The sequence below is a fragment of the Carassius gibelio genome, chromosome B18 (assembly GCF_023724105.1).
Source record: "Carassius gibelio isolate Cgi1373 ecotype wild population from Czech Republic chromosome B18, carGib1.2-hapl.c, whole genome shotgun sequence".
Classification (NCBI taxonomy): Eukaryota; Metazoa; Chordata; class Actinopteri; order Cypriniformes; family Cyprinidae; genus Carassius; species Carassius gibelio.
Genome location: NC_068413.1, coordinates 3,845,359 through 3,859,311, shown reverse-complemented (window position 1 = coordinate 3,859,311; position 13,953 = coordinate 3,845,359). Strand labels below are relative to the sequence as shown.

General features: G+C 33.8%; 2 protein-coding genes across 2 annotated transcripts; one reads left to right on the top strand and one right to left on the bottom strand.

Moving 5' to 3' along the window:
- Positions 1-792: 792 nt before the first annotated feature.
- On the bottom strand, positions 793-4,469 carry LOC127977752 (ADP-ribosylation factor 4-like). Its single transcript, XM_052582867.1, has 6 exons — positions 4,221-4,469; positions 3,847-3,927; positions 2,923-3,032; positions 2,637-2,708; positions 2,023-2,148; positions 793-1,937 (listed from the first exon to the last, which is right to left on the bottom strand). Exons 1-6 carry the CDS (start codon positions 4,285-4,287, stop codon positions 1,851-1,853), a joined length of 543 nt encoding a protein of 180 aa, XP_052438827.1. The 5' UTR covers positions 4,288-4,469; the 3' UTR covers positions 793-1,850.
- Positions 4,470-5,954: 1,485 nt separating this feature from the next.
- Positions 5,955-13,343, top strand: si:dkey-30c15.2 (uncharacterized protein LOC558938 homolog). Its single transcript, XM_052581602.1, has 12 exons — positions 5,955-6,107; positions 6,329-6,372; positions 7,369-7,432; positions 8,214-8,351; positions 9,620-9,727; positions 11,057-11,112; positions 11,251-11,370; positions 11,462-11,507; positions 11,594-11,665; positions 11,871-12,009; positions 12,117-12,187; positions 12,879-13,343. Exons 1-12 carry the CDS (start codon positions 6,075-6,077, stop codon positions 13,026-13,028), a joined length of 1,041 nt encoding a protein of 346 aa, XP_052437562.1. The 5' UTR covers positions 5,955-6,074; the 3' UTR covers positions 13,029-13,343.
- The last annotated feature ends 610 nt before the right edge of the window (positions 13,344-13,953 follow it).

Genomic DNA, 13,953 nt, shown 5'->3' with positions numbered 1-13,953 from the left:
AATAAAATTATTATTGATATTTTATAGCAGTGTGGGCTTGTAATATTACATGTTTTAGTTGTAATAAAAGCCTGTCATTATGAAAATCTTGTCAGTCGAAGGTGAACGGATTCAAGATATGACATATTCTTCTGCTATGATTTCGTAAAGTATATATCCTAGCGATGCCAGAATAATTATGCACTGACAAAAATGTTTTCGAATCACATCCAGAAGCTTTAAAGTAAAGCTTAACATTCATCACTTGACTCTTGCAAGAAGTGCAATATCAACGTTTGCAAAATGTACCATTGATCTAGAAAGGTTGGGCTATTGAGGCCAGTGCCAAACTGTATGTTCTAATGTTTATTACAAATGAACAATGTCATTTATTTTGTGAAATGCAAGTTTTTCCGACTGGATGTACATGAACATGAAACGCTCAACCATATTATTCTGTCATAATGCGGTAATCACTGCCATTACATTACAAAAGTACTGGGCTAAGCCAATTTATTTTTGTTTTGTTTTTATCTGTGCATGCTCCCAAGAAGATATTTCGGCATTTTTCATGTTCATGAAACAACAAAATAAGATTAATTGGTCATATCTATGGTGTATTATTAAAATTAGTAATAACATGGTGTATTACTCAATTTTTAATAAACAGCGGTAGCTCTCATATACATGAATACAGATGACCCTAGTGGTGTTTAAAAAGAGAATTCACCCAAAAATAAAAATGTCCTGAAAATTTCTTTATCAGAGTATATCAATGAAAAAGAAGAAAAAAAACTGCATATGACATATCTATTCAGTTTTTATCAGATCTTTATTTTCTCACAGGGGTGGACCTTGTGGCACAGTTTGAACAAGAGTAGGGCTTTTATTTGCCACAGAAGGGAAGTGTACAAGATCAGAAGATCCTGCTCAGGAAATAAGGACCTTATTGGTGTACTGGAGTGTCCTATACAAAATTCTCAACTGAATGCACCTTAATCGCTGATACTAAAGGAGCCAGCTTACATACAGCCATTTGACATGAAAAGAGAAAAGAAACATGGAGCAGACTGAAGAAACATTTCATCCTGGTCCAACCCACAACGTCCATCCCACCTCCAAAAAATCAGGCAAGGTACGATGATCTGTTCAAATGCTTTCAACAAAAAACATTTACTTGCTTATTGTTCAACGGAGGTATTTAACATCAAAGGCGGTTAGAGATCATTAGGCTAATCAATCATATTGCTGTCAATACTTCATGTACCATTTTGTTCCAAAGAATCTGTTGGTGGCAAAGTCTCTGAAACAAGACTTGGGAGGCTTCTGCAACAAAAGTTAATGTGTAGCTTTGTAAAACAACCCCCTAGAATAAAATTAACTGCCATGAAATGGAATGTTCATGAACTGGGGAATCCTGCGACTCACTAGTCAAGTTAGGCAGCACTGCAACAGGGATCTTGGAGTGAGCGTCAACGCACAATGGCTTCTTTCTGGCATTTACTCGCTCTTAAGCTACAACTACCCCAAACTTGCACGAGAGGGACGCCTCGACCTGGAATTCCTCCAGAACTTCCTTTCTGTTGTGCCATAATGCTCTCACAGTTATCAAGTAAACGTGCAATTTAAGCATTATCTTAAAGTCATGAAAACAATCAGATTTTTTAAGGGAAAAAAATTAAAAGAACATTAGTAGGAATAGAGCATAGAAAAAGACAGATAAGATAGATTAGACATGATGCTGAACACTTGATAGCTCCTCCACATACACAAACACACTCACTCACTCAAGTTCTTCAAGAGAGTCTATCAACCCACACACTCCCGTCTTTCTAAAGTTCACACGCATCTCGCCAGTATGAGCAGGCACACTAGTGTTTGGAGAGCTCGTTTGATAACCAGTCCAGTCCTTCATAGAGTCCGGTACCTTGTGTAGCGCAGGTCGCTTGGACATACCACTGTGGAAACAGAAAATGGACAATCAGAAAGCAGTTTCAAATTTAAGCAAGTGGATGTTAGAGTCAGTTGAGTAAGTGTGTGTACCGTTCTACTGCGTAGACTCTGTAGCCCAAGTTTGTCTGTGAGTTCACTGACAGCCATGGCGTTAGGCAGATCCTGTTTGTTTGCGAAAACCAGCAGCACGGCGTCCCTCAGTTCATCTTCCTGCAACTGTATAAATGGAAAAACGTCCATAAATCAAGACATATATACATAACAGTGCTCAACAAGAATGGTCATGAAAAAGTGTGAGCTGTGGGCCACTGATTGCACATTAAACAACTAGTACGTTTAATGATAAAATGTATAAAATAATGCATGTATGGCGATAATACCGCAATACTATTGAGTAATCAATCACAGTGATCAATAACATTAACTAGTACTTTCCGGATGCTAGTCAAATGACTAGTTTCAAAATGACCAGAAAACACACAAGGGTTAAAAGCACAAAGCACAAGCGTCACAAACATATTACATTGACTTTTCTCAAGATTCTTTGAAAAGAAAATCTCCACCCAAAGCATAAATGCAAATGTAAATACATTTTGTAACTTGATCTCCATTCAGGTCACTGACAGGTTTTGAGTGCTATACAGATTTTATGTAATATCCAAAGATTAAACCTGATTAAACTCTGAAAACAGAGCAATTCTTACCATTTTAGAAAGCTCTTCTGCAGATTCTGCCACTCTCTCTCTGTCATTGCTGTCCACCACAAAGATCAGACCCTGAGGACAAAATTTTTTAAAAAAAACGCATGCTTCAAATGAATAACCACCACAAATGAGTTATAAAAGATCACCCCAAGGTGATTTTAAACCAGGATGCTCAAACAACACAGTTCCTGGAACTGATCTATTATAAGTTGCTTTGAATAAATGCAACCAGAAAACAGCTAAGTGGCACTTTGGCCAGCAAAACGTCTTTAAATAAAGACCATACCTGTGTGTTCTGAAAATAGTGTCTCCAGAGAGGACGAATCTTGTCCTGACCGCCGACATCCCACACGGTGAAGCAGATGTTCTTGTATTCAACGGTCTCTACGTTAAAACCTGTCCATGAGCAGAAAAAAAAATGCAGTTTTTAAAGAACACTTTACTCAAGGTGCATCATAACATCAAAATATATTTGACTGGATACAACAAGATTTGTGATACACAAATATCAGCCAGTCCAATTCAATTTGGCTGTTAAGAGATTATCAGCTGATGAATGTGTCAAATTGACCCTTTGGCCCCTCTGTTACTGCAGTTAACTAAGAAACAACGTGAAAGTGCACCTGAAATTCAGTTTTACTATACTGTCGATTATGATAATGTGGCAGACAGTGACAGTTGCTAAGGTAGGATTGGTCAGTGATGTTTTTTAAGGGAATACTTGATATTTTAAATTATTCTGACTTTTTTTTTTTTTTTTTACATGTATTTAATATCCGTGATTTATTTTTATTGTGTATAGTTTCAATTATCAATGCTGAAAACAGTTTCTGAAAGATAATGTAACACCGAGGAATGGAATAAATTACGTTTTAAAATATATAGCACAATAGAAAATTTACTTTCAATTTTTACATTTCACAATACAGTTTTTATTGTAATTTTGGCTAAATGCAACCTTGGTGGGCTTAAGAGACTTTTAAAAATAATAATAATTTAAAAAAAAACTTAATTATTTGACCAGTGTACATGTATATTTGTAAATAATAGTCACACACACAAAAAACGTTGTAAATGCATTGGCATTGACATAGGTCATAAAATTAGAAGATTCACATAAATCACATATTAAGATTTAATATGGAGCTCTTTACATTGTGAAGGAGTGAGTAGAAACTGGAGATCAATCATAGTGATGGTGTAATCTCACCTATAGTAGGAATAGTGGTCACAATTTCTCCCAGCTTCAGCTTGTAAAGTATTGTGGTTTTACCAGCAGCGTCCAAACCCACTGAGAAATAAATAAAAAAACATGTCAGAAAATACCTTTAGCTGTCAAATCCATTACAGACGTGAAATGTTATCTATTCATGCAAGCTCTACCTGAAGCTAGCAAGCTAACATTAGCCGCTACCCAAGAAATAATCACATTCATAGTTGAATTTCAGTGTTTAAGTTAATGTTAAAAAAGCAACTTATAAATAATTTCATCTAACACTCAAATATTATCCCTTTTGTCTTAAAAATTAATATTTACCACAGACGTACGTCAAAAAGACAGTGTAATGTGCTTGAAACACTCACCCATCAGTATTCTCATCTGTTTCTTCCCGAAAAGCCTCCCAAAGAGCGACGAGATGGTCAGACCCATGATGATTCAAAAGAAAACCCTAAACCCGAACAATAACCGAAACAGTTAAGAAAATGTATTTTAATGAATATTCTGTCTCTTTGTGCTCAGTGTCTCGCGGTCGTCTGACGCGTTGCCACGTAAGAAGAGGAGCCACCGTGGAAGACTTGGCATCACTTCCTGCTGCGATCACAATCCGGGAAGTGATGTCATAATTATTCATAACCTCCGCTATTTTCTAAAACGCCCACTTGCTTTTTATTGTCCGATAACAGCCTGCATTTAACATTATGATCAGTTCGGTAAAATGAAATCCCCTTATTCATGCCGCAACTGAATGTACTGGACAATCTTGTGTATTTATTTTAATCTTTTTTTTCTTCTTTTTTTTGTTATTAAATAAAAACAAACGTATAAATTCATAACAGAAATACATGTAACCTACTGTATTCTTTTGTTTATTTATTCATTAATATTGTTGTTGTTGTTGTTATATCAAATGAAAAACATACATATTTTTCATGGGTATTTTTTTATTATTTTTTTTTTTTTTTTTATTGTTGGTTTTCATTTTACAACAATCAAGGTGATGTGAAATTATGAGTTTTAGGTATTGTATTGTTGTACAAATTAGCTTTATAGCCTTTTCCCTGTTAAATGAATAAGAAAAAAACTGTTAACAATTAAATTATGATTTTTATAATGTTTATTAATGTCCCTTTCACCCACTATTTTTATATTATTTCGAAACTGACAGATCTATGTAGCAAATTAGGCAATGCTTAAATATATTTCTGTTTTATTTTTCTTCCTAATAGCCTAATAATGTGTGCAGTATTTGCACTAGGCAAAAATTATTTCTCTCAAACTGTTGTAAATTCATTTTTGACCAGTCGAGGGCATTGTATACTCATTTTAGTGACCGTGATGACTCAGTAAATTTGGGTCCAGACTCCGAGTTATTTGCAAGACCTCAACAACAACACACACACACACACACACATTCAGGTTATAGAGCAGGGAATTTCAAAGTCTCACTCAAAGGTCCAAATCTGAATATTCATAATGGGTTATCAACAATTGGTTATTACAAAACGTGTTTTAATAAACATACATAACATGAAAATACGCAGTAAAAAAATAAAATAAATAATAATAATAATAAAGCTCCATTTGCATTCAGTAGTAGTAGTAGCCTAGTAGTAGCCTAATTCATAATACATGGCTCAAAAAGTACCTTCTCAAAACAGTTCTGAAGCATGCTTTATGTTTATGTTTGCTGACAGACACCAGTGCTTCCCACAGACTTGCAAATGCAAATAAAAAATAATAATAAAAAAAATTAACGAATGATATATAAGTTTAACCTGCGTTTATAAATGTAGGAAATATAATTAGTGCTTTATATATATATATATATATATATATATATATATATATATATATATATATATAAAGTAGCAATCTAAAGGTGTTTATTTAAGAATGATGTATGTTAATCTGCTAATATTTATTATGAAGTGTTATCAAGGAGGTCGAGTTTTATGTTGTAGGCTATCTCCAAGGTGAAACATACCACACAACATCTGAACAAGCTCTGTAAGGTAAAATACACACAGTTCTACCCGCAAATACAGGGCTATATGAAAGAAATGAGAGGAGCGCAGGTGAGCCGACAGACGTCACGTGACCAGAGGTTCAAGTCCAGGTGAGAGCGGGAGTCAGTCAGACAGCTTCTGTACACGACAGAACACACGCAGCACACAACAACGAGCTGGCATGTAGTTCACGAAATAAATCTCTTCATCATGAATTCAAGCGGTGGACTGAATGAAGATAAGGTAATCAATCATTTCACAATTCATTATTCTTCTGAAGTCAACGAGAACACAATTTAAAAAGGCATATCTCATTATTTGCCATTGCACTGCAGATAGAGGTACTTTCATGACTGTCAAACTTCGACTTGATGGCGTCATTTATTATTAAAATACAGCATAAACTTCACATATTAATGTTATTTATTTATTTTTTAATTTTTTTATCTTGATTGCTTACACAGACTACTATTTTATCTTGGATATACGTCTCGACGTTGAGTTTAAGGTAAGAAATACTTTTCTCGATTAATTCGACTGCTGTGCGATCCAACATTGTTTGTTTTACTGTGAGCGCTTGCGATCTGTTGCTTTAATGGAACACAAAGAGAAACCATTATTTGCAGCTGAAGTTATGCATTTCATTTGAGAGTTATTAACCCGCCTAACTCGCAGTGTGACTTATAAAAAGTGAAGTAAGGATTTTAGGAATTTACCTGTGACATAATAGGAAAACACTTGGGGCAACCCAGTCTGTCTCCTGCAGGCTCCGTTGTGTTGAATTGTAAAAATCGTAGTAATTTAAAAGGAAATGTAAACATAGGCTACTATAATATTAATATTTGATGGGATAATTGATAATTTTTGCTATCATAAAACAATGATATTTAAAAGACAGTATATTACATATAATTATAAAACAGACATGTTGTTTGAAGTAAAAATATTAATTGTCTTTATAATTTACTGAAACAATGAGTCAGTATTTGTACAAATTGTATTTACAGTTAAAATTATGTTTAATATTGTTAAAAGAGGAGTCTATTTAAATTTAACACGGCACAAACAATCACATTAACATTTATAAGTTACTTTATTTTTGTTCTTATTCTTCCAAATGAATTGTTTCCTGTGGCATTTCATGTTGTTTATGGCAATATTGTGTCTTGTCTGTTAACAGATTTGTGACCAACCACAGCAATGTTTTTAATAAATGACTAATAAATTTAACCAGTGTGATTAATGTGGTAACATCAAAAATAATTGATGTTATTTAAGTCAAAAGGCCTATATGTAAAAACTTCCTTAAGATTGTTTCCGCAGCCTACTTGCCAATTTTTCACAGTGTAAGAGAAAAGGACAGGACAGAGACAGCGAAAGTAGAATTCTTAACTTGTGTCTCATGTGTGGTTGTTGTTCATAACATTTATCACATTGCTGCACTCAGTGTTAGCTGTATAGAATCTGGTTTAAGTATTTTAACCACTTTTTCTTTCTGTTGCAGTCTGATAGGTAGTTGTTCTGTCATTGTGGTCTCCATCATAAAGAGAAGGCATCTCAATGAACAGGTGAGTCTCGCAGACAGAGAAGAGAAAGAAATGCCTTATATAAATATAGAATCTAAAATTGGAGGGAGGGGGCGATTCAAACTTTATTTATTTTTATTTTTTTAGGACATCAAGCTACTAGCTGAAATAAACTTTTTTCTAATTTTTTGGTTCATGTACATTTTGTTTTAAGGGAAAAGCATGGTTTTAGATAGTTTCAGTTAGCTATAATAACCCTGATCTGTATGCAATAGTGAAATTCCATCTTGGGGAACAAATCTGATCAGGCCACCACGCTGTAAAAAGTGAAAAAGTGTTATTTTATACAGCTGTTTTGCCTGTATTTTGCTCTTGATTGCATTGTGTTTTGGGGTTAACAGAAATGTGCTTAGAAATACTTGATAATAAAACTACTTGCAAAAAAAATACCAGTACATTTTTTCAACAATGCATCCTCTTATCAGGCACATAAAATGCCTACTTGAATATTTCCATCAGATAATCTGAATTTTTGAGTGGACAAACCAACTGCAATGAGGCAGAATTTGATGGATCTACATTCCCCAACATTTAGAGTACATACATTCCCCACTATTGATGTAAAAGTCAACAGTGATGGTCAATATTGGCTAACTGTGGGCCAGTGCACTCAGGTATAGGCTGAGAATGAAAACTAAATATTATTGTCACTGCATTCAGCTCTCTCCTTCAGATTCTTTGCAAAGTTCACCAAAACATTCTCACTGAATGCAGCATGTTCTTCATGTTTTAATGTTTCTCTATCATTGTTCTTGTGTTACAGGCAAAGCCTCTTCTTCAGCTGGCACTGGCAGATTTCCTGGCATCGCTTGTTTTGATGATCACCGCCATTATTAATTTACCCCATGAAATCTGGTCGTTCAGTGGAGCGATGTGCAACTACGGATTGCCTTTATCTTTGGTGAGAAATCGCTGACACTGAAACATGAAATCAGTCCTAGCTGTTAGTTATCTAATCAACACGATTTAGGATAACCTGCAATAAAAGTCTGAAAGCAATTGTCAACATCTCAAACCGCTTCTGAGGATATTCACACTACATGCGCATATTCAGTGTGCAAAAACAAATATCTCTAAGGTGTATGACACACAATGCCCTGTACCATGCATTTGCTGAATAATGGCCTTGTTATGCAATGACTTCCGTGAGAGGCTAAAAAATGAACATCTCTGTAACAGTGAGACGTTGGTGAAGAGTTGCACACAAGATGTTTATTCAGTCCTTTTAGATTTTTTGCATTATTGTGTGTCGCCATAAAACAGTTGAAGGGCCACATGCATGCACATATTGTACAGAACACTGAGTCATGCTCTGCCCTGTAAAACCCTCATTTGACACTGAGCTGACACAGTAGTACAGTAAAAACATAAGTGTATTATTTACAGGAGGAAACCCACTGAGAGGTCACCACAGTAAAGGAACTGTTTATTAATACGGCTTAAAACACAGTCAGATGTTTGGGCACATATTATGAAATCTCATTTTTATATACACTACTAGACTAACACGGATGTATTTTTTATACTCAACAAGGCTATATTTATTTGTTTAAAACTGAAGTAAACAGCTGAAATATTATTACAATTTAAAAAGTGTTCTCTATTTTAATCTACTTTCAAATGGAATTCATTCCTCTAATACAAAGCTGAATTTTCAGCATTATTACTCCAGTCTTTGGTGTCACATGATCCTTCAGAAATCATTCTAAAATGCTAATTTGCTGCTTATTATAATCTTTAATGAGTAGAAAGTGTAAATAAACAGCATTTATTTGAAATGGAAATATTTTGTAACGTTATAAATCAATTTACTGTGACTTCTGATCATTTTAGTGCGTCTTTGCTTAAAAATATAAAATCATATTTACTCCAAACATTTGAGTGGTAGTATATATTTCATGTACATAATCTATTAATAATATATAATCTACATGTATATAAGACTGAATAAAATTTTATTGTTATATATTAAATATACATCAAATATTTAAATATTTTGGCAGAATTCTACAGGTATTCATGCACATTTCATTTTGTCAAAATGAATTTGAAGCAATGCAGCAAAAGCCTTTAAATTGAAATGTCAAACATTTTTTGTGTCCAAACACTTCACTGTGGAGCTGTGAGGAACTGCAGTAGTTTAAGCATTAACTCTCTGTGTCTCCTCAGGCCTTCTACTGCGTCTCGTTTCTGCTTGTCATCATTTATGCCTGTGAGTCAGCACATGCGTTTCAGGGATGGAGGGAAAAACCAGTGCAGGAAGCCTTGGAAACCCAGGTGAGCAGGGTTTCTGCTCATAAACATTCACTCTCCGTCACTGTCTCTGTCACTGATATATATATAAATCAAATCAGTGTCACTATTACCTAACATAACAGCAGGTATGAATGCTTGTTGACGTAGCAGTTTGGCAAAGTCTGAGACCTGTCAGGCTGTGCCACATTCCTCCCGTATTTTCTTTAGTCTCATACAATTATCTCTGTTCGGTGCATTTCGTAGAAATACCCCTAGAGTTGTTTCTTTCTTGACTGAACCCTTGAGATCACTAAAATCACTTAATATAACCTAATGTATTTCAGTCTTATTAAATAATAAATTCAACTCAAAACCTGTTCATTTCGATCAGTGAAATTACCAACTAGAACTAAAAACATAAAAAAACATATTTCTTTTATTTAAAATAACATTTTATTTTATTTCTGCTAGTCTCCAACATTTCTAAAATGTTGTTCTAGTTTATTTTTAAGTAAAGTAAAAATAAATAAAATTACTATATAAACTATATAAGAATATTTTAGAAAATAGAAAAAGTACTAAAAAACACTGATTTGGGTGATACCACATTTTAAAGTTACCTATAACAAAACAATTTTACAGTAAATGCTTAAGACATTAAGATGGAAAAAAATTGTGGAAATTTGGTGTTACAATATACACTACAGTTCAAATGATTGTAGTCAGGACATTTAATTTTTACATTTTTTTGAAAGTGATGAATACTTTTATTCAGCAAGGATGTGTTTAATGGGCAAGTGACAGTAAAGAGTCATATTATTAGAAAATATTTTAATTTTAAATAAAAACTTTTCTTTTTAACTTTTTATTCATAAACAAATCCAGAAAAAAGTGTGTTTCCAAAACACACACACACAAAAAAAACCTTGAAGCAGCACAACACTTATAATAAATCATATTATAATAATTTCTGAAGGATCATGTGACTCTGAAGACTGGAGTATTGATGCTGAAAATTCAGCTTTGAGCACAACTTTGAGCAAATTACATTTTAAAATATATTAAAACAGAAAACCAATATTAGAAATTGAAATAAAATCTCACAATATTATTCCTGTATTTTTGATCAAATAAATAAAGCCTTGAGGACCACAAGAGTTAAAAACATGTTAAAAACATAAAAAAATCTTTCTGATTCCAAACTTTTGAACGACAGTGTGTGTGTATATATATATATATATATAGATAGATAGATAGATAGATAGATAGATAGATAGATAGATATATTTAGATACAATATACATGAATATACACATGCATATATCTGTTTTCCTACTTATATTGTCCTATTTTTTTCTTGCATTCATTCAGTTAGCACAGTTAACACTCAGAAGGAGGAGGTTTTGTCTGATCTATGTCATTGCGTGGTGAGTAGTTCCAGTTTGCTTTCATTAATGCATTTAAATGATTTATGTAAAACTGTAAATATGATAAAGTAATGCTTTGCAGTGATTTTATTGCATTGTTTATGTAATGATCTGTATGTTTACTTATTATTGCTTTAGGTTTGTACCAATAATTGGATACTTTGTCTACATTCGTACCGTCCATTACATGGAAGCTACTGTTACACCAGCACAGATACCAACCGTCAGCAGTGGGCCCACCCCCAGGTTCTGCAACAGGTACAAAAAAAGAGTGTCGCTTCTGTATGTGAGCATCTGTATGTACATATCTGTGTCGTTTTACTTCATTCTCGTCTGATTTCTCTTGCAGCTGCATTCTCTTCCTGCATCTCATAAATGACTCTTGCATAACAGTGGTAAGAAAAGATTACAGGCCCCATCAAACCAGTTCAGCTAAATCATCTCTGAAGCTGTTCCCATCATGCTGTCTTTTGTCCAACAGGATGCAGCTCATGCTAAGTTCATTCAAATTTTCACACTGAGCAGTGTGTTGACGGTCATCATCGTCTGCACAGTGAGTGCACACAAGTTTATGAATAATACTAATCGCATCATTTGACACATATTTCATCAGTGTTAGTTACCATAAAATCCATAGGGGCTGCATGTCATGTTTGAAATAAATACCACATGGTTTGATATTTTAGAATAAATACTTTTGGTCACTGTAGGTGTTTTATGTAAAGAATCTCCTGTAATACGCTTCTCTCATCCTGTAGGTGGTGTACTGTAAGTTAGAGAGCTCTTATAGGCGCTATGAGAACACAAGTCTGATCACAAGGATACAGAGACATCCAGGTGGGATTTGGCCTTCGGCTCGATATATGATCCTTGTTATCATTTTCTGCTGGGCACCAGGTCAGTACAATAACACAAACATGTTCTCAAATGCCACACATATGCCTATATTTGCCTAAAAGTTTGTAATATTTTTATTGTACTAAATGATGTTGAATTTTTTTCAGCTCTGCTTCTCATCTGTCTGTCTTTCGCACAACCTAGGATAAAACATCTCTTCCCTCTCTATGTCATACAGGTAAAGCATGTTTTCTAAAGCAGAACATATGTTAAATAGTAATAAATGATGTACTATTTATGTAAGATTAAATATTAGTAATGCATCTTTTAATTAACTCTTTCTGTAGGCAGAAAAAAGTTGTTGTCGTTATCAATGAGTCACTGAATTGTGTACTCAACCAATTTAGTTAAAAAATGCTGATTCATTCAGGATCTAAATGAGTGATTTCTATATAAGTAAGTTGTTGAACTGTTCACTCAACCAATTTGTTCAAAAATGCTGATTGGTAAAGGATCGAAACAAGGGACTTTCTTTATGAGTAAGTGATTGAATTGTCAGTCAACTGATTCATTTAAAAACACTGATTAATTCAGGAATTAATCGAGTGACTGTATGAGTGAGTCACTGAATCATTCATTCAGTTGATTCATTCAAAAACTGGTTCATTCACTGGCCGAATGAGTGAGTCATTGAATTATTCACTTAACCAATTTGTCCAAAAAAAAAATAGATGTATTCTGAAATGAAGAGGGACTGACTGTACGAGTGACTCATTGATTCATAAACCTTTGATTTGTATCAAAGCAAAAAAACATACAATATTGTGTCTAAAATATATAGTAGTTATTTAATATAAACTTCTTGTATAAGATAGTTTGAGACTGATAGAAAACATATATAATATTTTCTCCCATGTGCTGCTGTACAGGCGCTGTCAGTGTCACTCCAGGGTTTTCTGAACAGTATCGTTTACGCATGGAGACGACGTAATTTCAGAGACGCCGTGCTGGGAGAACGTCTGCCTCTCATGGACTATTCTAAAACCTTCTTTGACCAATCATTAAATGAGCCATCATGAGATCACAGAAATCATGTACATGTGTGTAAAAACATAAGTTTTCTTTTACAAATATGTTTGCTTAAATGTTTTCTATTTATTTTTATAAATATATTTGTGATAACCGTTGATAGAAAATGTTATATATTTTGCTGCCCGCTGAACAGTAGTCTACTTAAAATTTATAAAACAATAGTTTAGATTATTAGTCTCGAAAAGACAAATTATTAGTTGATTATTTTCAAACCATATACAAGAGTGATATATAGTAACTGTATATTTGATATATAAGATGTTAAACTGCAGTTTTGTTCAATAAATATCTGTGTACAGCCATTAGCCAGTATTTCTAGTTCTTGCCTGAACACTTGACTGAAATGTTGCGGATTCATTTCTTACCTAACAATGACAAAGCAAAGTGTGCAACCGAGCGGTGCTAGTAAAATGTGTCCTGTGTGATATCATAAAGTTCTTCAGTGCAGGACAGGATGATCATGTCACATGTTGAGTCCACAGCATGAACCATCCTTTGCTTTCAGGTTTCACTCAATCCGATCCAAAACTGAAAGAATAATGAATAAAATCCAGATATATTTCAGTTGTGGTTGATCAGCCATAATGTGTTTAATGCAGCATTGCAAGGGCCATAAAATTGTAACGAGTGGAAAAACACAGGATCATGTGGTCTATTACATAAACGTTATATAATTTGTTGATATCAAAAGTGATAGCAAAATTGCTTCATAAAAACATCATCAAGCAGGCTAACTTTTTAAGTGGCAGATCCAAAGCCTCTCATAGATCATATTTACATGAATAAGGATTTAAACAGAATTATATTTTGTATTTGGCAGCCATGCTTGGTATTAAATGTATAAAACCTGAATGTTTATCAATCAAAATACAGTTTTAAGACACCTTTAAGCAAAGCATTTGGCTGTCTATA